This window comes from Musa acuminata, chromosome BXJ2-7 (assembly GCF_036884655.1).
Source record: "Musa acuminata AAA Group cultivar baxijiao chromosome BXJ2-7, Cavendish_Baxijiao_AAA, whole genome shotgun sequence".
Lineage (NCBI taxonomy): Eukaryota > Viridiplantae > Streptophyta > Magnoliopsida > Zingiberales > Musaceae > Musa > Musa acuminata.
This window is the reverse complement of record NC_088344.1, coordinates 31,366,527-31,392,524: the sequence shown is the minus strand read 5'-3', so window position 1 is coordinate 31,392,524 and position 25,998 is coordinate 31,366,527. Positions and strand designations below refer to the sequence as shown.

The window sequence follows — 25,998 nt, the reverse complement described above, 5'->3', positions numbered from 1 at the left end:
CATAGTAAAGTGACTTTAGACCCTTCATGAGAGAGGAAAAGAGAGGCATCCTCGGCTTCAAGAGTAGTGATCTCTTGGGAGTTAGATTTTATAACGTTTTCCGCCTTGTTGTAATAATGATGTCAGCTATAGTTGCTCCACGATTATTTTGACACATGACAAAAAATTTTAATCTGACAGCACATGTTCTGATCAAAATATTATGGTTTGGCGACTAAAAAATAGAGTCATAACATTTTTTTGATGTCGGCGCTAAAATATTTCCATTCTTTGATCATCAAAACTATGTCTTTGATACGTGTAGATATAGTATTGCCAAGTTGGATTGAGTAAATGGTGCCAACAAAGTCCAAATTTTGTCTGTAAGACAAGGTAAAAACACAATTATCAGGACAAAACATACAAATCCAGCTACTGAAGGAAATGAACATGTTACCAGGGGAGACATAATATCCTTGTTGTCTCAGCAGTCCAAATCGGAGAGCAGGGTCGTAAAGACCATGGTCGTCAATATGGGCATCATAGATATGGTTTAACGCTTCACTTATTTCCTTCTCGAAGCAATAATCCAATCCAAGAAGCTGGATTGAATCGACCAAATTCATAGTTTGCAAGATGTCAGTAGGATCCTTGGACATGCTTCTTATCTGCTCCTTCAGTTCCGCAACTCTCTCTTTTATCGTTGTCTCACACTCCTCCTGCAATAGGCGAGAAAAGGGAGATTTTTCATGGTACTGAAACCGCAGGAAACCCCAACTATGTCGATGAAGGACCAGTTTAAGCATGAGTGCCATTTAGCTGGAGCTAAATTATCAACACCCCTCTTTCCAGGTGACCATCTTGCTGAAAACTGGAAACATCTTTGGCAAATAGGATGGCCGGGTTACATACCGATGTTGGAGTAACGGACTGACCATGTTGGATAAAGTAGTCGCCCCAAACGTTCGGACGATAGCTTACAGACTTGCGAACCATCAGCTCATCATCTGGAACAAGTGATTGCAGACTCAGACTCCCCATTCTTATTTTATGTCAAGACTAATTAAACATGCGAGGTGGCGGAGAGCCTGCTGCCTTGTGTTGGAATTTATGAGGGCACAACATCTTCGTCGGTCGAGGAGGAAGACAAATATGAGCCACGACTCTCCTCCACTTTGTGGAGATTACCTATTAAACCAAATTTCACACGACGCGAAAGAGTAAAGATATTATCATCATATATCTCTGCTCACAGTTCATACTATCAAAATTGAAGTCGGCTGTATCTGTTCTAACAAAAATAAATAGCAACTTCGTGGTTTTAGGGAAGCGACGCAAGGATTACAAATGTGTCAATTTGGTTTCCATAGCCACCGACGAAAGATATGAAGAAACGTTAGCGTTACAAATGCCAATTGGCTTTCATCTGTTGGGCTGATGGCCCATATTCAGCCCATGTGGGCTTTATCAGCCCACAGCCCACACCTCCTCTTAACCTAACCCTAATTAAGATTAGGGGGTGTGGTGGCTGCGTTTTAGAGGCAATTAAAGCTATAAAAAGGCAGCAACGAGGCAGATCTTTGCAGCCACGAGATTCCAAAGAGAAGAAGGAGAACAAGGCAGAAAAGGAAGAGAAAGAAAGGGAAGAAGACAAGGACAACGCAGAGAGACTATTCTCAATCATCTAGCAGTGTTCTCATCTCAGGTTAGATCAAATCTACAGTAGGCTCTTACTGTGATTACTTGGGAGTTTTAGATATTGTGGGCAGTGACGTGATCCTTGTATCCCAGTTATTCTCTTGTGGTTGTTGTTAGGGTTTTGGGTAAGAGATTGAGATTTGTACATTCATTGTTCTCATAGTGGATTATCTCTAATTTGTCCCGTGGTTTTTACCCTTCACATTGAAGGGGTTTTCCACGTATATCTTGGTGTTCTGTTTGATTGTGTTTCCATTTTATTCCGCTGCGTATTTTGGTCTTCTAGTATTTGTTCCTATACAAAGATTATTCCTGTTTATATCCCCATCAATTGGTATCAGAGCAGGGTTTTGGTGATTTAATTTTTGTATTTGAACATGGAGGCCAGTAATATTTCTCGCATGATTAGTTTGAATGGAAACAATTGGATGATATGGAAACCAAAAATGGAAGATCTCTTGTATTGCAAAGATTTGTATGGACCTTTGCAATGGGATAGTGCAAAACCTACAACTATGACAGATGATGAGTGGAAGAGGTTAGATTGAAAAACAATTGGGTTTATTAGACAATGGCTTGATGATAGTGTCTTTCACCATGTTTCTACTGAAATTTCTGCATATTCTCTTTGGAAAAAATTAGAAAGTCTCTATAAAAGAAAAACAGCTGGCAACAAAGCTTTTCTGATCAGAAAACTTATGAACCTAAAATATAGAGAGGGTGCTTCTATTGCTGAGCATTTGAATAAAATACAGAGTATTACTAACTAGTTATCCTCTATGAAAATGTCTCTTGATGATGAGTTGCAGGCATTGTTACTTCTCAGTTCATTACCAGAAAGTTGGGAGACACTGGTGGTTTCCCTTAGTAATTCTGCGCCAGATGGTATTGTCACTATGAGTCAAGTAACAAGCAGTTTATTGAATGAGGAGTTGAGAAGAAAAAGTTCGGCAACATCTCAGAATGATTCACAAGCACTTATCTCAGAGAACAGAGGAAGGTTAAAGTCCAGAAGCAGTTCACGTATGGGTATGAGCAAGTCAAGATCAAGAAAAGATATTGTTTGCTATAACTGTGGTGAGAAAGGACATTACAAGAACCAATGTAAGCAACCTAAGAAGAACAAGAAAAAGGGAAAAGAAGTGGAGTCTACAGAGTCAAAGGATAATACTACAGCTACAGTGCAGGGTGGTGATTATTTGATTTTGTCTCCTTCTGATGATATTTTTTCTTGTGTGTGTCAGGATCTTGAGTGGGTGATTGACACAGGTGCTTCTTATCATGCTACACCTCGGAGAGAGTGTTTTGCTACATACAGGTCTAGAAAATTTGGTGTTGTCAAGATGGGCAACTATGGCACAGCATACATCATTGGCATGGGTGATATCCATTTAAAGACCAACCTTGGCTGCAAGTTGGTCCTTAAGGATGTGAGGCATGTGGTTGACTTGAGGCTGAATTTAATTTCAGTTAGAAGACTAGATGATGAAGAGTATGAAAGCAGATTTCACAGAGGGCAATGGAAGCTCAGTAAGGGTTCTCTTGTTATAGCTAGTGGAAAGAAATATCATACTTTGTACAGGTTGCAGGCTAAAGCTTATGGTGAGCAGTTAAATGCTACAAAGAAAGACTTCAGTATGGAGTTATGGCATAGGCGATTGGGACACATGAGCGAGAAGGGGCTGCAAGCTCTTTCCAAGAGAGAGGTATTACCAGATCTCAGAGGTATACATCTGAACCCTTGTATTGATTGTTTGGCTGGTAAACAACATAGAGTTTCATTTGCTAGTGCTGCTTTGTCTAGAAAAATACATGCCTTAGACCGTGTTTATACAGATGTATGTGGTCCTTTGAGGACAAAAACTCCTGGTGGATCTGTTGATGTTCTTGGTATAAGTGGTGCACTTTATTTTGTCACTTTTATAGATGATTTTTCCAGAAAAGTTTGGGCTTATGCTTTGAAGACCAAAGATCAGGTTATTAATGTCTTCAAAGAGTTTCATGCCAGGGTTGAAAGGGAGACAGAAAGGAAATTGAAATGCATAAGATCAGATAATGGTGGTGAGTATACGGGATTGTTTAATGACTATTGCAGGTCACATGGGATCCAACATGAGATGACAGTTCCTGGTACACCTCAATATAATGCAATTGCAGAGAGGATGAACCGCACCATCATGGAAAAGATCAGATGTATGCTTTCACATGCCAAGCTACCCAAAAGGTTTTGGGATGAGGCTTTGAGGACTGTAGTTGATGTGATCAACTTATCACCATGTACAGCCCTAGATGGTGATGTTGCAGAGCATGTATGGTCAGAGAAAGATGTTTCCTACAGGCATTTAAGAGTATTTGGTTGTCGTGCATTTGCACATGTTCCAGATAATGAGAGGTCCAAGCTGGATGGTAAGTCTAAAGAATGTATTTTTCTTGGTTACTCACATGATCAGTTTGGTTACAGGCTTTGGGATCCAGAAAAGCAGAAGGTGTTCAGGAGCAGAGATGTGGTCTTCTTTGAGGATCAAACCTTTGAGGATTTGAAGAAGAAGGCACCAGCCAAGACTTCTGTAGAAGGATTAGCAGATTGTGACCCAGTTATTCCTCCAGTATATCAGGGTGATGGGGGAGATGTGCAGGAAAATAGTGTAGAGCCTGATGTTGATTTACCTGCAGGACATGTTGAGCAAGAAGAAGTATGAGAGCAAGTTCCCGCAGAACCTCAGTTGAGAAGATCTTCTAGACAACGTCAACCTTCTAGAAGATACTCTACAGATGAGTATGTGATGCTTACTGATGCAGGTGAACCAGAGAGTTACCAAGAAGCAATTGAGAGTGAGCAGAAAGAGAAGTGGTTAGTTGCTATGCAGGAAGAGATGGATGCTCTTCAGAAGAACCACACTTATGATTTGGTGCTGCTGCCAAATGGAATGAAGGCCTTGAAGAACAAGTGGGTTTTTAGGTTGAAGACTCAAGAATATTGTTCTCAACCAAAATACAAAGCTAGATTGGTTGTGAAAGACTTTGGTCAAAAGAAAGGAATTGACTTTGAAGAGATATTTTCTCCTGTTGTTAAAATGTCTTCTATTCGTGTTGCTCTTGGTATTGCTGCTAGCCAGGACTTGGAGGTTGAGCAGTTAGATGTGAAGACAGCTTTCCTTCATGGTGATTTGGAGGAGGAAATTTATATGGAGCAACCAAAAGGCTTCAAAGTCAAAGGTAAAGATAATTTTGTCTGCAAGTTGAAGAAGAGCTTGTATGGGCTAAAGCAAGCTCCAAGACAGTGGTATAGAAAGTTTGATTCATTTATGACAGAAAATGGATACAAAAGAACGGTTTCAGATCATTGTGTGTACATCAAATGGTTTGGTGAGGATTTTATTATTCTCTTAATTTATGTTGATGACATGCTTATTCTTGGGAAAGATATATCTAAAATTGACAGGTTGAAGAAGGAATTGAGTGAGTCTTTTGCAATGAAGGACATGGGGCCAGCAAAGCAAATACTAGGCATGCAGATTTCTCGTGACAGGAAAAACAAGAAGATTTGGTTGTCATAGGAGAAATACATCGAGAAGGTATTGGAAAGATTCAGTATGAGCAATGCTAAGTCAGTTGGTTCTCCTTTTGTAGGTCACTTCAAGTTGTGCTCAAAACAGAGTCCGTCAAGTGATGAGGAGGAGAAAATGCAAAAGGTTCCTTATGCTTCAGCAGTTGGAAGTTTAATGTATGCAATGGTATGTACGAGGCCGGACATCACATTTGCAGTGGGTGTTACTAGCAGATTTCTTGCAAATCCAGGCAAAGATCACTGGGCAGTAGTGAAGTGGATTTTTAGATATCTCAGAGGGAGCTCTAAGGTTTGTTTAAGCTTTGGAGGTGGACCACTTGTGTTAACAGGTTACACAGATGCAGATATGGCAAGAGATATAGATACGAGGAAGTCTACTTCAGGTTATATACTTACTTTTGCAGGGGGAGCTGTGTCATGGCAATCCATGTTACAAAGGTGTATTGCTCTCTCCACCACAGAAGCAGAATATATTACTGCTACAGAGGTATGCAAAGAAATGTTATGGATGAAAGAATTCTTACAAGAATTAGGGCTGAAACAGGAAAATTATGTAGTGCATTGTGACAGCCAGAGTGCCATCCATTTGTGTAAGAACCCAATGTTTCATTCCAAGTCAAAGCATATAGATGTCAGATACCACTGGATTTGAAATGTATTTGAAGAGAAGCAGTTGCAGCTTCAGAAAATTCATACAGATGACAACGGAGCAGACATGTTGACGAAGACCTTACCAAAAGAAAGATAGGAGATATGCCGACAGTTGGCCGGTATGGCTTCACATTGAGGAGTCATGGGACAGCCTCCCTTATGGGCTGAAGGGGGAGGTTGTTGTGCTAATGGCCCATATTCAGCCCATGTGGGCTTTATCAGCCCACAGCCCACACCTCCTCTTAACCTAACCCTAATTAAGATTAGGGGGGTGTGGTGGCTGCGTTTTAGAGGCAGATTAAAGCTATAAAAAGGCAGCAACGAGGCAGATCTTTGCAGCCACGAGATTCCAAAGAGAAGAAGGAGAACAAGGCAGAAATTGAAGAGAAAGAAAGGGAAGAAGACAAGGACAACGCAGAGAGACTGTTCTCAATCATCTAGCAGTGTTCTCATCTCAGGTTAGATCAAATCTACAGTAGGCTCTTGCTGTGATTACTTGGGAGTTTTAGATATTGTGGGCAGTGACGTGATCCTTGTATCCCAGTTATTCTCTTGTGGTTGTTGCTAGGGTTTTGGGCAAGAGATTGAGATTTGTACATTCATTATTCTCATAGTGGATTATCTCTAATTTGCCCCGTGGTTTTTACCCTTCACATTGAAGGGGTTTTCCACGTATATCTTGGTGTTCTGTTTGATTGTGTTTCCATTTTATTCCGCTACGTATTTTGGTCTTCTAGTATTTGTTCCTATACAAAGGTTATTCCTGTTTATATCCCCATCATCATCATCATCGACGTAAGATATGAAGAGACGTAAGGATAAAAAATGTGTAGGTCTTTTTGTGTTTTGTTGCCTCGGTCATCTTTTCTCATGTTGGCATTGATGTTATATAGGAGACGCATGTTACAAAAGATATGAAGAGACGTAAGCGTTACAAATGCCAATTGGTTTCCATGCATGGGCGCCATCGACATAAGATATGAAGAGACGCAAGGATTCCAAATGTGCAAGTCTTTTTGTGTTTTATTGCCTCTTGTGTCGCTCTCCGTTATTCATGTGTTTTATCTGCCACATCAATTGTTCCATATTCGGTTTGAGTGACTCATTGGCAACAAATCCGAATTGTGATGCCATGGTCCATTTGATGAGACTAGCACAAATCCGGCTTCGCCTGTGGCAGTAACTATGGGCATTTCAAAGGTTTAAGTTGGATGACAAAAGACTTGTACGCTCCTCAAGTCCTAATGTGGATTCGAATGTATGCTTCCTGATCAATCTGTACAAAGATGAAGATTAAGGTTGGATGGATTTCTCGACCTGATTGATGCTTTTGACACTCAAACCATTTACCTATAAGTATGGAGTAATCCTAGTGAATAGTCATTGACTTTGATTTCTTCTGATATGGAGGGCTTTTTATAATGGGTTTAACCCATGCTGAGCTGTCACACGTCGGAGTATGTATTGGAACAAATATTATCCCTATCACATAGCATGACCACAAGACGAGTGATTTGAACCATAAGATGCAGCTTTAGCGACTCTTAAATAGATAATGATATTTTGAATAATATTATTAGCAATCCTAGATACTTTCTGGGTCGATTATGGTTCTTCCAAGGGTATGCACATTCGGGATTGAGATAGGGATATTCTTTCTAGATATACTAGGTCTTGTGATTGATAACCTTTCTTATGAAATATACACTTCAAGCTCAACGGAGGCCAATATCTTTCCATCATTAATAGTATAGGAGATAAAATGGTTAGAACTAAATATGCTATGATTTATTCTTGGAATATTCAAAATTATTAAGGCAAAGCTAGAATCGAGTTTGTTTCTTCTTGCTCTTGAACATTTAAGAGGAGAGTGTTGAACTTGATAGGAAGAAGGGATAGAGTTATCTAATAGAGGAAAAGTAGGACAAGCTTCAATCTTCTATATTTCTCTCAAAAAAGCTCTTTACAAAAACTATATATATTTCATGACCTAACATATGGGGTTTATATAGTCCCAAAAATACATTACATTAATTATATTCAAAATGAATCATTCTCTTTCAAGAAACCTCTTAAGTACCAATAACTAATTTGACTTATCCTTCCATAGACATTTAATCTATTTTTTCTTCTTGATGTAATGAATCTTCCTCATGATGCAATGAACCTTTCTTTTGATAAAATTAATAACTTTATGATACTTGAACAAGTTTAATTTTAATATTCTCTCCCCTTAAACTTGTTCCATCTAACATGTCAAGTTTCTTTCAAAGTTGTTGAAATATTTCAAATTTGAGAGGTTTTATAAGCATATCGGTCACATGTTCACTTGTCATGATGTAGCTCCACTTCTTTGTTTTTGATATGATCTCTTATAAAATGAAATCTATATGCTTCGATCTTTCATGATAGACTGGATTCTTAGTTAAAGCAATAGCTGATTTGTTATCAATGTAAATCCTGGTTGACTTCTCCTATGGCATATGAAATTCTTGGAGTAATCTTCTTAGCTAGATTGCATGTCAAACACTAGAAGAAGTTTCTATATATTCTGCTTCACAACTTGATAGAGCAACGATTTATTGCTTTTTTGAAGACCAAGTGAATGTAGCTTCACCAAACTAAAATACAAATCTAGTTGTACTTTTTCGATCATCATAGCTTTTGGCCCAATCACTGTCACTATATCCAATGAGCTATAACCTTTTAAATGATGAATAGAACATTACATACTCAATTGTTTCTTTAATATATCACAAAATTCTTTTAACGACATTTAAATGAGATGTCTTAGGAACTTTCATATATCTACTTATTAAACCAACTCCAAAAAGTATATTAGGTCGAGTGCATATCAAATACTATAAACATCTAACTAGACTTTTATAATAAGTTGGATTATTGTATTTACCTTTACCTTCCTTGATTAACTTGGTGTCATATTCAATAGGTGTATCTGTAGGATGACAATCTTCCATAGAAAACTTCTTTAGAACCTCCTTTGCATAATTTTCTTGTGAGATAAAAATTTCTCTATTGTCTTGTATAACTTTAATACTGAAGAAATAAGTCATTAAGCTCAAGTTGATCATCTCAAACTCCTTTCTCATAGAGTACTTGAAGTCTTTAATCATGGAGCTACTATTGCCTATAAATATTAAATCATCTATATACAGACATAGAAACAAGTTATCTCTAGTAGAGTTAGATTTCGTATATAGAGCATGTTCACATGGACATTTAAAAAAATCATTTTGAATAAAATAAGTATCTATTTGAGAATTTCATGCTTGTGGGGCTTGTTTAAGCCCGTAAATGGCTCTCTTTAACGTGTATACTTTGTCTTCTTATTCATAAATAATAAAACCAGGGGGTCATTGAAAATATACCTCTTCTTCAAGAACTTCATTATGAAATACTGATTTGATATTTGTAAAATTTTTTATTTCATTTGAGCTACTAGAGAGATAAGTAATCTTACTATCTCCAATTGAGCAACTGGTGCAAATAAATCTTCATAGTCAACCCTATATTGTTGTTTGCATCCCTTTGCAACTAATCATGCCTTGTATTTCTTCATCTCTCCTTTTGCATTTCTTTTTGTTTTGAAGATCCACTTAACATCAATAGCCTGGTAGTCTTCTGGAAGTGTAGTAAGCTCCTATGTATTATTTTTTTTAATGGCACGAATCTCCTCATCCATAGCTTATCGCCATTTTTCTTCTCTATAAGCTTCTTCGAAGGTTAATGGATCATATCCTATAAAAAAATAAAATAAAGATAGTTCATCATTGTTAGTATCAATCATTCGAGTCACATCATATAGCTCCTGAATTGGTCTTATCCTTCTTATAATCGGACTTCTTGAATCATGTGACCTAGCTGATCTAGGTGATGATTCCGGCAAAGCCACTTTAGTGCTTGCTTGTATTATATCATCCTCTTCTGAAGTTATAGCTTTCTTATGTTACTCATCACTTTTCTAGTTCTAAATCTGTTATTTATCAAACTCAATATCTCTTGACATCACAACTTTATTTTGTTGGGAAATCTTGGAGACAAAATCACATGTGCAACAAAAGAATAAGAAAACAAAATCCCCAATTTCCCAAAAAGATGTTCGTCGTCGTGCGAAGAATGGCGTGTAAAATCCACGAAACTTAAAACTGCGTATAGAGTATATTATATTACCTAGGGAGATCGTATATCCTTGTGTCCTTGCAGATCTTTAGGAGAGGGTGAAGAAGGTCAAGCATCCTCCTCTCTAGTAGTGAGCCATATAGCAGGGCTGCGACGATACTTCTCAAAACTCTAGGCCTACTTTGAGGTGGAGAGGGGGAGGAGAATAGGAGAGGCAAGCAAAGGCTCAAGCCTTTGAGGCTCTGAATCCCTCCTATTTATAGAGGCCCGTTGTCAAAACCTAATGGATCCTCCCCTAGTGGGTATTAGATCTGCATCCAATTACCCAAGCCTTTTAGATTAGTGGATCTCTATCCAATAATTTATCATGGGCTCTTATTGGATCTCATCCATGGGATCTAATAATTCAGGGGCTTATTGGTATCCAATAAGACAAGGGCTCTAGCGGATATCTTATATCCGAACCTCTACTCATCGTAATGCCTGCCATATGTGTATGACCCTCTAGGCCCAATATCGAGCTAGCCGTGAGTCATATCTGTCAGAACTCCTTCTAACTTAGTGAATTATTATCTATGTAATAATTCACTCGACTCATCGACTACGGATGTACTAAGCCACTACGTTGTAGTCCCCATACAATACAGGGGAATCCAATCCATTGGACTTGTCTGTCCTCAATTACCGTGTACCTATAATCCCTCATCCATCTAATATCCCAGAGACAGTATATCGAGCATGGTGCTGTCAGACCCATACGGTTTCTACTCGAGTCTCGCTCTAATCAGATTCTCCTAGAGAACTCTTTCTCTCTCAACTCGAATGACCCTAGCCAGGGATTTGTCTGAGCAAGAACACATGGGATATTCCTCTCATGACACCGAGAGTGGATGATCCTCTATAGACACTCAATAGCCCTCGTATGGTTGACTGTCACTCCCAATGACCAGCTGTACTAGATCTGGGACAGCCAAACCTACAAGTCTGGTATCAAAGAGTGGAGCACTCATATAGGACATCCTTAATGTCTCAAGTCTAAGGACCAGATACACCATTAGGACTATGGAATTGTTGTCTAACAATAAGACATCATCAACCATCCAACATTCCATATGCGGATCAACCAGTGAACTCATTCTCCAATCAGCACTTGTACTGTATCCCTAGTGTCCCCACACGAGTAGCTATGAGACCAGCTACATCGATCATATGGATGGGTATACAGCACACCAGTCTGTCCGGTTATCACGATGTCCCTCTCGAGTAACCTATGATCGGGATTATTTATGATCTGTGTTTAAAGGTGAATCGATCTCATTATCATGATCTCATCACGATCCGATTCCCATTGCACAAATCCAAGGACATCACAATATATACATGCATATATGCAATAGTTAATGTAAAGTGATAAATGCCAAAATATAATAAGTAAAAAAGATTTTGTGTCAAGTCACACATACCATCACTCATGTGGTTGACTTGTTGGGTACTTATGACTAGCATATTTGTGATAGGATTATAGAGTTTGTAACCACTAGAATTCTATGGATAACCTAGAAAAATATATTTTTAACTTTTATCCTCTAATTTTGTTCTCTTTTCTTTTGGTGTCTTAGCAAATGCAATACTTTCAAAAATTCTATATGCATCGGACCATATTAAGGATAGTTCTATTTTTTTCTTTCTGAGACACCATTTTGTTGAGGTGCGTATAGCATGGTGAATTGATGTAAAATTTTATTATTTCCATAAAAATTTTAAAATTCATTTGATATATATTCATCACTCCTATTTGTTCTTAAATATTTAATCTTACAATAACTTTGTCTTTCAATCAAATCCTTAAATTCTTTGAATTTGCTTAAAACTTCTTTATTTTCTTTTAACATAAAAACTCAAGTTTTGCCACTATGATCATAATGAAGGTAAGAAAATATTTGCTTCCACTAAGTGATACTAGACTAATAGGGCTACAAATGTTTGAGTGCACCAGATCAAGTCGATGTCATGCTCTTTTTGTTCTTCTGACTTTGAAAGGCTTTCTTTCTTGCTTACCCATGACACATACTTCACATAATTTTGATGGACAATCAATTCTTGATATTTTTATCACCATATTATACTTCTTTAGAAGTTTCAAACCCTCAAATTTTAAATTAGCATATCTAAGATGTCATAGTGTAGAAATATCCTCAATATCAATTTTCAAATAATTTGACTGATAAAAAATATATAAATGCAAAGGAAACATTCTATTCTTTACCATTTTCACATGTGATATGAATGTTTTACTCTTGTCATGAATTGAGAGAGCCATATCTTTCATCTCAATATCATAACTTTTTTCAAGTAATTGCCCCAAGCTTAGAATATTATTTTTCATATCAAGAACATAATAAACATCTAAAATGCATAATTCTTTGTTATTATTAAGTTCAAGGAGAATTTTACCTTTGCCTCTTACTAGTCATAGACCGATCCTCTTTCAAATTATCATAACTCATTAGCAAAACTTGATTTTCGTTCTTTTTTTCCTCAACGAAATTTGTCTTATCACCTTAATTGTTAAGATTATAATAATATTCATAAGAGTAATGTCCATACCTTTTGTAAACATAGCATTATATTTTAGGCCTTTTATAATTTCTACCACATCCACGGCCTCGACCGTGTCCTTGGCCATAACCTCGGCCTTTTTAGCTAAAATTTTCTCCACTATCTTCATTGTTTGGAGATTCTTGATTGGTATGATTTCTGACTCCTCTTCCTCTTTCTCTACGTCCTCTTCCTCATTGAGAATTTGATTCACCTTTGTTTTCATGAGTAATCTTAGTTTGTAGTGCTGCTCCATAGTTTTATCTTCTCCTCTTTTTGTAATCCTTTGTTCATGAACTTGAAGGGAACCAATAAGTTATTCTATCGACATTTTTTTCAAATCTTTAGATTCTTCAATTGCAATAGCAATAAAATCAAATTTTAGATCTAGAGATCTCATTATTTTTTCTATTACTCTATGACCACTTATTTGTTCACCATTTTGTCTCATTTGATGAATAATAGAAATGACTTTTGAGAAGTAATCAGAAATAGTTACAGAAGTACCTTGTTGTAATTTTTTAAAACTCAGCTCGTAAAACTTGCAGACGAAGTTACTTTACCTTATCAATACCACCAAATGCTTTTTGAAGCATTTCCCAAGCCTCCTTTGAAGTATTTGCTGGAGCAATGATCTCGAACATTGTATCATCACGTCCTTGGTAGATCGTGAACAAGGCAATTTTCTCATTCTTCCTTCTTTCTTTGAGTTGTTTTCTTCCTTCTACATTCGTTGTTCCTTCTTCTGCTGGATATGGTTCAACAAATCTATTTTCTACAAACTCACATACATCTTAGGAGCCTAGAAAAATCTTCATTTGGATGCACCATATGTCATATTTTTCTTTTGTCAATATGGGGATCTAGAGTTGAATGGTCCTTGAGGAAGAGACCATAGTTTAACTTATGCTCTGATACCAAATATTGAACTCGATAAGAGGAAGAGATAAAGTTATCAAATAGAGGAAGAGTAGAACATGTTTCAATCTTCTATATTTCTCTCAAAAAATCTCTTTACAGAAACTCTATATATTTCATGACCCAGCATATGAGGTTAAAATAGTTCCCAAAGATATATTACATTAATTATAATCAAAATGAATCATTTTCTTTCAAGAAACATTTCAAGTGCCAATAACCAATTTGACTTGTCCATAGACATTTAATTTATTTTTCCTCTTGATATAATGAATCTCCCTCATGATGCAATGAACCTTTCTTTTGATAAAATTAATCTCTTTATGATACTTGTGTAAGAAATCACTGAAACCAACTTGTGTTTCTAAATCATTATAATAGAAATATAATATAAACTGATGCGGAAACAAAATAGCGTACCTCCAGCCATTGTCGCCAAGGATTTATGCAGAGGTTTCTTATTGAACTTTGGTACTTCTCGGCTCAGAACTCTCGCTTTAGATGGTGTAGGAAAGCCTTTCGCTTCAAAGAGATGATTGAGCCCAGGAACCAAAATTCTCATATATATATATATATATATATATATATATATATATATATATATATATATATATATATATATATATATATATATATATATATATATATATATATATATATATATATATATATATATATATATATATGTTCTCCCATCAAGAACATTTATCATCACCAAATCATAACGTTCAAGAATTAATTCAAATTTGTAACGTTTGGACCATAATTAAGAATTTTAATGATATTAAATATTCAATTTAATAATAACGGTTTCATGCATAAAGAATAAAAATCTGAAATCATTTAAATCATAATAAATGAAGAAATTCATGATAATGAATTATGAATCATAATGAGAACAGTTATATTATTATTAAATTAAATATTTAATAATAAAAGTTACATTCTCCCACTTGGTCCTTACGTTTATCTTAATAATTTGAATTATTTTTTCTTGAACAACTTTCTTAAGAAATAAATACACGAATCATAGTGATAAGTCCTCTAAGAGCGAGTGTTATCATCCATGTATCATGATGTATTTAGTTTCTTAATCTTTATATGGTAATATTACTTAATGAATAAACCTTATGTTTATTCTTGGTCCAGTAACAATATATTTTCTCAAAATAATGTGTACATGAATGAGAAAATTGCATAATATATAAGAGTTTCAATATCATTATAAAGTGGAACCAAGTCCCATTTTCTCTACATGATCCTTGAATTTCAGAGGTGGCATGCCTTTAGTCAAAGGATCAGCAATCATCAATTCAGTGCTAATATGCTCAATGACCACTTTCTTTTCCTTTACACGTTCTCTTATGACTAGATACTTAATGTCGATATGTTTACTTCGACTTCCACTTTTATTGTTTTTAGCCATAAAGACAGTAGCTGAATTGTCACAGAAAATTCTTAATAGCTTAGAAATAGAATCCATGATTCTAAACCCAGAAATGAAACTCTTAATCCATACACCATGTGAAGTAGCCTCAAAATAGGAGACAAACTCAGCTTCCATGGTAGAAGTAGCAATCAAGATCTACTTAGCGCTTCTCCAAGAAATAGCTCCACTAGCCATCATAAAAATATATCCTGATGTTGATTTACGAGAATCAACACAACCGGCGAAGTCTGAATCTGAGTAACCAATCACATCTAGATTGTCTGTATGTCTATACATAAGCATGTAATCTTTGGTTCCTTGTAGATACCTCATCACTTTCTTTGCAGCTCTCCAGTGGTCTATACCTGGATTACTCTGATATCGACCTAGCATCCCCACAATAAATGCAATATCAGGTCTAGTACAGACCTGTGCATACATAAGGCTTCCTACGACAAAAGCATATGAGATGTTTTTCATTGATTCCCTTTCAAAGTTGTTCTTTGGGCATTGGTTCAAATTGAACCTATCACCTTTCACAATGGAACACTTGGTGAACGATCCTTCATCCAAAATCTTTCTAAAAGTTTATCAATATAGATTTCTTGTGACAGACCTAAAATGCCTCGAGGTCTATCTCTATGGATCTTAATGCCAATGACTTAAGATGCTTCACCCATATCCTTCATGTCAAAATTTTTAGAAAGGAATTGTTTTACCTCATGCAGCAAACTCTTATCATTGGTTGCAAGCAAAATATCATCTACGTATAAAACAAAGAAACATATTTTACTCCCACTAACCTTCTGGTATATGCATTGATCCATGGGATTTTCAATAAATCCGAATGAAGAAATCACTTCATAAAATTTAAAATACCATTGGCGGGAGGCTTGTTTTAAGCCGTATATAGACTTCCTAAGCTTGCAAACCAACTGTTCACCAACACTAGAGGAGAAACCTTCAGGTTGTTTCATATAAACCTCTTCCTCTAGATCTCTATTTAGAAATGTCATTTTCACATCCATTTGTTGTAATTCAAGGTCAAAATGAGCAACTAATGCCAAAATTATACGTAGAGAATCTTTCTTAGATACAGAAGAAAATGTCTCCGTATAATCGATTCCCTCTTTTTGAGTAAATCCCTTTGCAACAAGTCTTGTCTTGTATCTCTCAATATTGCCTAACGAATCTTTCTTAGTTTTAAAGACTCATTTGCAACCAATAGTCTTTGCTTCATTAGGCAACTCTACAAGATCCCAAACTCCATTGCTCATCATGGAATTCATCTCTTCTTTCATGGCATCATGCCACAAATTTGACTCTTTGTAACTCATGGCTTGTGAAAATGTTTCAGGATAATTTTTGGCTCCAATATTATAATCAGATTCTTGTAGATATACAACATAATCACTAGGAATTGCTGATCTTTTATTTCTAGTAGATCTTCTTAATGTTGTACCAATGGTTCCTTGAGGAACTTGTGGTTCAACTAGTTGTTCAGGAGCTTGTTGTAATTCATGAACTGCTTGATCTATTAGAATACTATCAACAACTTGTGGAATTTCAATAATTAGTTGTTCAGCACTAGTTTGTACTTGAGGAGTGCTATGAACTATAATCAATCTATCATTTGATGTGGAAGGTTGAGATTCTATATGATCATGTGCGGAAACTATGTTCTTGAAATGATCGCTCCCACTAATCACATCATCCTCAAGAAATTTAGCGTTTCTTGATTCCACAATCCTAGTTGTGTGAGATGGACAATAGAACCTGTAACCTTTGGACCTTTCGGCATATCCAATGAAATACCCACTAATAGTCCTCGGGTCCAGTTTCTTCTCTTGTGGATTATATATCCTGACTTCAGACGGACATCCCCAAATGCGCATATGTCACAAACTCGGTTTCCAACCTTTCCATAATTCAAATGGTGTCTTTTGGACAGCCTTGGTTAGAACTCGATTTAATATATACACAACCATCTTTAGTGCTTCAGTCCACAAGAACTTAAGAAGACTGGAGTTGCTAAGCATACTTCGCACCATGTCTAATAATGTTCGGTTTCTTCTTTCTGCAACACCATTCTGGTCTGGAGAACCAGGCATAGTGTATTGGGCAACAATCTCATGTTCTTGAAGAAACTTAGCAAAAGGACCAGGTGCTTGTCCATTTTCAATATATCTACCATAATATTCTCCACCCCTATCTGATCTCACAATTTTAATTTGTTTATCACATTGGTTCTCAACTTCAGCCTTAAAGACTTTGAAGGCATCCAATGCTTCATTTTTGTTATGAAGCAAATATATATACATATATCATGAGTAATCATCTATAAAGGAGATGAAGTATTTCTGATCATGTATGTCCATGTCTGGACAACATATATCAGTATGAATTATCTCTAATAAGTCTAAACTCCTATTAGCACCATTTTTAGACTTATTGGTCTGCTTTCCCTTTATACAGTCCACACAAGTCTTAAAATTAGTAAAATCAAGAGTACTAAGTACTTCATCTTTAACTAATCTCTTAATTCTCTCTATGGAGATATGTCCTAATCTCCGATGCCATAATATAGAGGAGTCCTCATTAATATTACACCTCTTAATGCCAGCATGAACATGCATTGAACTTTGAGTATTATCATTTTGTAATAAAATACGGTAAAGACCATCAGACAAAATATCATTCCCAACACAATCAAATTTATGTAATAAACGAAATGATATATCTTTAAAATTAAAGGAATACCCAAATGGTACGAGTTTGGAAACAGAAATTAAGTTTCGTGAGAAACTTGGTACATAAAAGGTTCTTTCTAATTTTAAAACAAAACCACTACTTAAAGTTAAAATGCATGTGCATACCCTGCAAAGAGTTTGCAATATGGATTGTTGATCCAGAGTCAATCTACCAGGTGTTAATATTAACATTGACCATATTAGATTCATAACATACATATGAGGTTGGTTTACCTTTCTTTTCAAGCCATTGTTGGAATTTCTTGCATTCCTTCTTTACGTGTCCCTTTCTTTTACAAAAGAAACACCTTACTTCTTTCTTGATATCAGCTTGGGGTGGTATTTTACATTTTCCCTACTGATGAGCTTTCTGATTGGCTTGATGTTTGTCAGTTTTGTTTTTCCCTCGAGTGGTTACTACTAATGCATTCTCACCCAATTCCATCATTAGCCTCTCTTCTTCTTGAACACACATGGTCATTAATTCATTGATTGACCATTTGTCCTCATGTGTATTGCATGAAATTTTAAAAGAGCTATATTGAGGTGGAAGGGTGTTCAGAATATAATACACCAAGAAGGATTCTGACATATTAACCTCAAGTTTCTTAAGTTGAGCCACAATATCTCGCATTTGCATTATGTGCTCACGCACAACCTTTATGTTGGTAAGTCTAAGAGATAAAAATTTCATAATAAGGGTACTTGCTAGTGCCTTATCCGAAGTGACGAATTGTTCATCAATAGCTTTTAGCAAGTCTCGAACATTTTCATGCTGGTCAACAGAACCACGTATGCCAGCAGTCATCTTAGTTTTGATAAATATCACGCTGAGCTGATTGGATCGCTCCCATCGCTCATATAATGTGATCTCAGTTGGAGTGCTGGTATTAGTGACTATAGGTGGTTCGTCTTTCCTGATAGCATAATCGATATCCATCCACCCTAAATGGAGGAGAACCCTCTCCTTCCATATCTTATAGTTATCACCATTAAGTTCAGGAATATTACATCGAATATCAGAGAAATTAACAGTTTGAGAAACTGCATAAAATCAAACATGCTTATGTCAAAATTTGAAGACATGCAAATAATATGAATCTCATGACATAAAAATTGCCTATGGGCTAAATTCTTAATTCAAATAGATTCATATAATCTTTATGATAAAACTATCAAATTATATTCCAATTCATAATCCCTGTCGGTAAATTATGAAAATAATCTGATATTTTATCCTGATTAATTATATTAAATATAATAAAAGATCCTGTGGGATAATAATTATTATATGAAATATAATCAGTTATGATGTCTAATTACTTATGTGATCCTTATTTTAACTTTATATATAATTTTAATTAATTAAGGATGCTGTGGCTAATTCTTAATTAATTAAGATTATTTGGATCACTAGACATTTTAAACATAAAAAATTTTGCTCATAAGCATAATTTAATATAACTAAATATGCATACATGAACATTTTACCAACTAAAATGTTGAAAATGATATTTCCTCATGATTTTTAATAAAATATATCAAGAAGTTTCCAAGAAGAAACCAAACTCAAATCATTTTTATGTCATAAAAAATGAAAACTCTTTCGTATCAAGGCAGAGGTCAAAAGGCTCTGATACCAAATGTAAGAAATCACTAAAACCAACTTGTGTTTCTAAATCATTATAATAGAAACATAATATAAACTGATGCGGAAACAAAATAGCGTACCTCCAGCCATTGTCACCAAGAATTTCTGCAGAGGTTTCTTCTTGAACTTTGGTACTTCTTAGCTCAGAACTCTCGCTTTAGATGGTGTAGGAAAGCATTTCGCTTCAAAGAGATGATTGAGCCCAGGGACCAAAATTCTCATATATATATAGATGTTCTCCCATCAAGAACATTTATCATCACCAAATCATAACGTTCAAGAATTAATTCAAATTTGTAACGTTTGGACCATAATTAAGAACTTTAATGATATTAAATATTTAATTTAATAATAACGGTTTCATGCATAAAGAATAAAAAACTAAAATCATTTAAATCATAATAAATGAAGAAATTCATGATAATAAATTATGAATCATAATGAGAACAGTTATATTATTATTAAATTAAATATTTAATAATAAAAGTTACAACTTGAACAAATTTAAATCCAAAAGAGAGTTCACTAATTTTTTTGGTGATACTTCTATATATCACATGATGTTTTCAAAGATAACTATATTTTAGATTATCGTATTCCATTTAAGCTGCTTTCAGCAATATACATGCTAGTGATAGATCTTTGGTGGTTCTAATCTCATTGTTAATCCATATATCACATGATCATTTTTAGTTTTAGAAGCTAGATAATTAGAGGGCTTGTTCTGCTAAGTCTGCCTATCATTTTCTTGCTTCTCAGTTGGGATGGTTGGATCCTAACGTGGACTAGTTGTATTGTTTGTGGAAGCTTCCCGTGTTGCCTTTGTTGGAAACTTTTGCACCGCCACCTCTCGTTGATCATCTCAACTAAGAGTGTGCAGTAATGCTACTACTTGTCCCTTTTGTCAATCTAAAGCGGAAACCATTAATCAATTCTTTCTGTGCGTCTTTCCTATTAAATTATGGCAACTCTTTAAATCTTAACTAGATATTCAATTTTTAATGAGCGGGTGCAGTGTCCCAATTCTGGTGGTCAAACCTTGTGGGTTCTAAATGATATTGGTCTTTGGTGAATATGTTGGGCTACGAATGATCTTGTTTTCAACCTCATTGCTTGTTCTGTTTACAAGATTTTTCATAAGATAGTAGAATTTGTTCTCTCTAATGACAAGGCCAAATCTTCTGATAGCATGGTGCATGAATTATGTCCAACATATGACATCACTAACTTATCCAAAATGTAGCTTGAATATATATGTTTCCGAATTGTAATCATCCCAAACTTAACTAAGAAGTATCTTGATATCTGATGTAGGCATCTATAAAACCCAACCTCACCATCCCTACACTCTATTTAGCATAGCAGCTTCAAGAGCCTTTCTTAAGTTGGCAAGACTGAAAAGAGTGAAAATTGCAAATAGCTAATATAATTTTGTAACATATACCAGCAACTTGCAAATTGCTTTGAACTACTGTTAAGCAAAGATTTCTGTTTTCCATAGATAATACTGGCTTGAGCTTCCCAGGGCTTACATATATTTCATTCATTTACAAAGGCTTACATATATTTCAGAATAAAGGATTCATAAAAGAAGCAAGCATAGTACAATACACATTCATTTACAAAGACTTACATATATTTCAGAATAAAGGATTCATAGAAGAAGCAAGCATAGTACAATACACGTTCACTTACAAAGGCTTACATATATTTCAGAATAAAGGATTCATAGAAGAAGCAAGCATAGTACAATACACATTCACTTACAAAGGCTTACATATATTTCAGAATAAAGGATTCATAGAAGAAGCAAGCATAGTACAGTACATGTTCATTTACAAAGGCTTACATATATTTCAGAATAAAGGGTTCATAGAAGAAACAATCATCGTCATACAATCAAAGTGGAACAGGATGTACAAGTAACAAAGAGATATATTCCTTCGTTTTCGTAGAGGAGTTGGTGTATCCATCGATGTACTTATATATATTTTCAGTCATTCGTGAAAAATTAACAATCCTTTGAAGTAAAGCAACGGGGAATGCAGTTTGATTAAGGCACTCTTCGTTTATATCCTTCCATGCATCGTCAACTAGAACTTGGAGCTTCTTACATGCCACATGCATATTTGTTCCGTATTCTTTCATGTAGCATTGGACTGTGGAGGCAACATGTTCCCTAGTTTGTTCCAACTATAAATTTCATGAAAAACGAGGATTAATGATCTACAAACTGAATTCTAAGGGATCCTTTCAGGATTTACATGTTCATTATATTAAAACAAATTGATAGGCTATTATCAATAATAAGGTGTAGATGAAAGGAATTTGAGAATCTACTGATGTGGAAGCTTACGAACAGGAGTTTTGTTATTTATACTAGATTTCTTAATATAAAATCATTTAAGGAGCTCAGCAAAACTTTGATAATGCAATTGAATGACACAAAAAATGCTTTTGAGGAGATAAATAGAAGGAATATTGAAGACAACTTTGGAGATTACCTATTAAACCTCAATTATGGTCCATCTCATCTAATTGGAGAATGTATGTTATTTTCTTTTTCTTTTTTTTTGTGTTAGCATATTTCTACTAGGATAGAAATCAGTGCATAATTTACTATGAAAAATGTTTATATGATATAAAACACAGGAGATTATATTATGACCATACCTCATGTGAAGTAATGTCATTCATGATACGACAAATTATTGCAGAAGCTTGGACAATCTTTGGGAAACTAGTAATCCATTGAAATGCCTCCTTAGTTGCTATTTCTCTCATTCCAACGAAAGAAGCACATTCGAGCATAGGATATCCTGAACTGATGAGGGAAACATGTAGATGTTCTTCCAAAGTTGGTACGTAATGTTGATCTCTCCATTTGGATTCCTCAAAATAAGCTTCAGATAATTCTTTCGTCTGTACCCAAGTAAAACAAAACCATTCCTTAATGTTTGTAATGCATGAGTAGCGTCTACAAGTGGGACAATCTAAGTTCAATACTGTCGCATCTGAAATGCTTATTCTTTGTATTGGCCAATAGTGGATTCATTTATTGCTTATGTAATGCTAATTAATAAAAGTGAAAATAAGAAGAACCTTACAATCTCATCACTCACCGCTTCCTTCAGATAGGTTATGCGATATTTCTCATCGGAAGCCAATAAATCTTCAAACTCTTCAAAGTTGTGGATTAGCTTTAGATAATAATCCTTCATGTACTCTGGTAATTGATGAACAACCTTCGCATCCCACCTGCATATGTATTAGTTTCACCATCTTTAGAAAAATAGAACGTAAACATACATGTTATTTTGCTATACACAATAACTAAAACTATTATACGATATTTTATTTTCTTATGTGATATTATCAGTGGCACCTTTTGTTATCATCTATTAAGCCATGATAGTAAAAGGTAATCTGTCCATCGATATAAGATTTACGGACCTTTGAATTGCCTCAGTTAGTCGTTGACTCTCCTCCAATGTGCTATAGACATCATATATGTCGTCCAGAATTGAAGTAAGGACAATCACCTTGGTCGCTATCACTCGTGCACGAGAATAGTAGGGTTCAAAGTATACCCCCAGCATCCAGAAATAGCATTCCACCAATCTATCTCGAGCAAAACTGAGATTTTTTGAGGAGACTAAATCATTCCACCACCTTCAAGTCGTTCACAAATCAAAACGGCATTACATATCAATTAAAAGTTTGATGGGAGGAGGAACCAAGCTCGGCAATTAGCCTTCACTTGTTTACATTTGCAACTTGATTGTATCTTTTTTTCTTTATGAAAATCCAGAAGAAATATAGCTCCAGGGAATTCAAAAGTGAGGAAGAGCTTACTTGGTAATGTTCTTAAGTTCCTCGCGATGAAGAGATTGCAGCAAATTGAAGTCCAACTTTGCAAGCTCCAGGATGGCATCATCTCGTGTGGCATCCTCTTGGTATATAGATATGTATTCTCTTGCCAAGAGCCTTCTCATTCTTCTACAGAGAGGTGTCTCGAGGTCAAGAGACACTTGCGTTGTTAATGGTGGTTTAAGATCAGCTAATGCAGACACTAGGTAATTCCTCGTAAAAGAGATGGCTTCATCAAGAATGATCTCCCCATGAGTCCCAAGATAGGCTGCGTTGTACAAGCTTAACAGTCCTTTCACATCACTCCCCAAGGTAGACATGAAACTCCCTCCCTCATCTTTGAACTTGTTAAAGACAACTACAGAAATACATAAGATTTTCTGTTTTGAGAAAAAAACAAACAGTCATATTATCAAAATTAATTTACCGTTTTAAGTGATTACGTGATAATCAATACAATGACTTTTGTGTGTGATTTTTACGTCTATTTTACCGGAGAAAATATTTTTGGTACTGCCAACGTCTATGAGTGAATTAAAAAAAGATGATTAAAGAAGATCGTATTGTTTTGGAATTAATATATATATATATATATATGTATATATATATATATGTATTTATATATATGTATATACTTATATATACATATATATACATATATGTATGTATATGTATATATTTATATATATATATATGTATATATATATATATATATAGATATATATATATATATATATATATATATAGAGAGAGAGAGAGAGAGAGAGAGAGAGAGAACAAAGTACATCTTTATAATATAGTTGTTATAGGAGATCAAAACGTTTTGAGAAGTGTGATGTCACTCATGTACAGAGAAGAAATTATGCAGCAAAATGACCAGCTAATATTGTTAGAAGCCATCGGATTGATTGTTCAGTGACTTCTTTTTTGATGGGCTGATTAAGTTGTCTTCTTAAAACAAAACTCCTCCATCATTTCTAAAATACAAATTAAATTACTTTTGCAAACATAATTATAGATAAAACATACAAATACATCTACTCCAAGGAAACGTAAGAGCATATTACCAGGGGTCACATGATACCCTTGTTGTCTCAGCAGTCGAAACCGGAGAGCAGTCTCGTAGAGACCATGACAGTTCAAATCGGCATCATGGACTCGTTTTAATGATTCACTTATTTCTTTCTCGAAGTGATAACTCAATCCAAGAAGCTGGATAGAATCGACCAACTCCATAGTTTGCAAGATGTCGGTAGTGTCCTTGAACATGCTTCTTACCTGCTCCATCAGTTCTGCAGCTCTCTCTTGCATCCTTGCATCGCACTCCTGCATCCTCCATAGCATAGCAATTAATTGTTCAACCAACAAAACCGAAAGAAAGTAGCAAGCGCACATTTTTCATGTTAATGAAACATTAACACCATTCGTTCTCGGAGAGTTTCTTGCCTAAAACTTAGAACATATGTGAGATATATGTGTATATACATGCCTGTGTAATGGGGGAGGACTGGGCCTGTAAGATAAAGTAATCACCCCAAACGGTGGGATGGTAGCTTGCAGACTTGCGAATCACCACTTCATCACCTGGAACGTGTGGCTGCGAAATCACGTTCTCCATTCTGATCCAGATGCAAGTGATGAGAGGATGGCGAGAGCCTGCAGCCTCGTGTAGCAATTTATAGAGTCTTGAATCGGGTTTGGTTTCGTAAGTGTCACGTTTTATGAGAAAGAAGATAACGAATGGGCCATCAGGGACTGTACGCTCCTTTTTGATTGGCTTATGTTTTAGCTTATCCATCATCTTTAATTGACGTCCAACAGAATGTCTTGCAAATGGTATGATTAATTTTGCATCCAATAATATAGGAAAAAGACGAGATATAATTAGTTTTGCAGCCATCACCCTTGCTCTCACTCTCGTAATAGAAACTATAAATCATGTATATAATCGTATATTAAATTAAGTTTTATTATAAACTCTAAACAGTGTCAAACTCATCATATCAGTCTACTCACTCTCAAACAATAATAATATTATATAAACTATAGTTTAACTTTCAACATTTTTTCCATGTATGTATCAATCGAACTCTCTTTTAATTTAAATTTAAAGGGTTAAATCTCTTTCAAAATCTATCTACATATTCTTGTAGGAGTGATCCACTCATATGCGTTGGTTCATTTTGAGATGCTTCATCTTTATTCAATCATCAAACCTCCAATTTGATTAGTTCAAAGAAATAATTCTCGTTTCATTCGCATCAATCACCAAGTAAGTTTCTCTTCGTGCCTCATGACTTCTCTAGATGGCTTCCCTCTCACAAAGATGCTGCCGCAACACCTACTGCCATGTTCAATGTCAGGATTTTGTCGCCTGAGATAGTTATTTGTAATATTTAATTACAATCACATTGCGCCGTATGCAAGGATATATAAAATAATTAATTAAAAAATAACATGACATAACATAACAAAAAATTAAAACACAAAAGGGTTCATGCTAGAGAAGGTGTTTAGGACCAATTTTGAGCATAAGACTAAGTGAGGAATTCAAAATCCTAGCAAAGTAGATATTAAGATCAATAGTTTCATTTTGATTTGTTGTTAAGATTAAGATATAACCAAGGAATCTATAGATTTTGTTGTTCGGAGTAATCAAGTTTCAGTAATAGAATTCTCAAATATTTTTCCCACATGTGGATGTGTGTGGTTGGTTGCACGGCATAGTACTAAAGCAGCAATTACT

At 35.3% G+C, this 25,998-nt stretch overlaps 2 protein-coding genes across 5 annotated transcripts; both read right to left on the bottom strand.

The window, feature by feature from the left end:
- Positions 1–226: 226 nt before the first annotated feature.
- LOC135617579 (alpha-humulene synthase-like) lies at positions 227–20,964 on the bottom strand. 3 transcript variants are annotated; one of them, XM_065117956.1, is made up of 4 exons: positions 19,463–20,964; positions 892–1,167; positions 437–698; positions 227–360 (listed from the first exon to the last, which is right to left on the bottom strand). In XM_065117956.1, exons 2-4 carry the CDS (start codon positions 1,018–1,020, stop codon positions 284–286), a joined length of 468 nt encoding a protein of 155 aa, XP_064974028.1. In that variant the 5' UTR covers positions 1,021–1,167; positions 19,463–20,964; the 3' UTR covers positions 227–283. The 3 variants fall into 3 exon arrangements, 1 of the variants encoding a protein (XP_064974028.1); XR_010488786.1 differs by lacking the exon at positions 19,463–20,964 and adding an exon at positions 13,973–14,114 and having other exon boundaries at positions 289–698; XR_010488787.1 differs by lacking the exon at positions 19,463–20,964 and adding an exon at positions 13,198–13,943 and having other exon boundaries at positions 289–698.
- Positions 20,965–21,162: 198 nt separating this feature from the next.
- Positions 21,163–24,901, bottom strand: LOC135617577 (alpha-humulene synthase-like). Of its 2 annotated transcripts, none has more exons than XM_065117953.1 (7): positions 24,742–24,901; positions 24,320–24,578; positions 23,238–23,610; positions 22,836–23,054; positions 22,505–22,640; positions 22,056–22,304; positions 21,163–21,575 (listed from the first exon to the last, which is right to left on the bottom strand). In XM_065117953.1, the coding sequence occupies exons 1-7, from the start codon at positions 24,868–24,870 to the stop codon at positions 21,282–21,284; spliced, it is 1,659 nt and encodes a 552-aa protein (XP_064974025.1). In that variant the 5' UTR covers positions 24,871–24,901; the 3' UTR covers positions 21,163–21,281. The 2 variants fall into 2 exon arrangements, with proteins under 2 accessions (XP_064974025.1, XP_064974026.1); XM_065117954.1 differs by having other exon boundaries at positions 22,836–23,018.
- Positions 24,902–25,998: the final 1,097 nt, after the last annotated feature.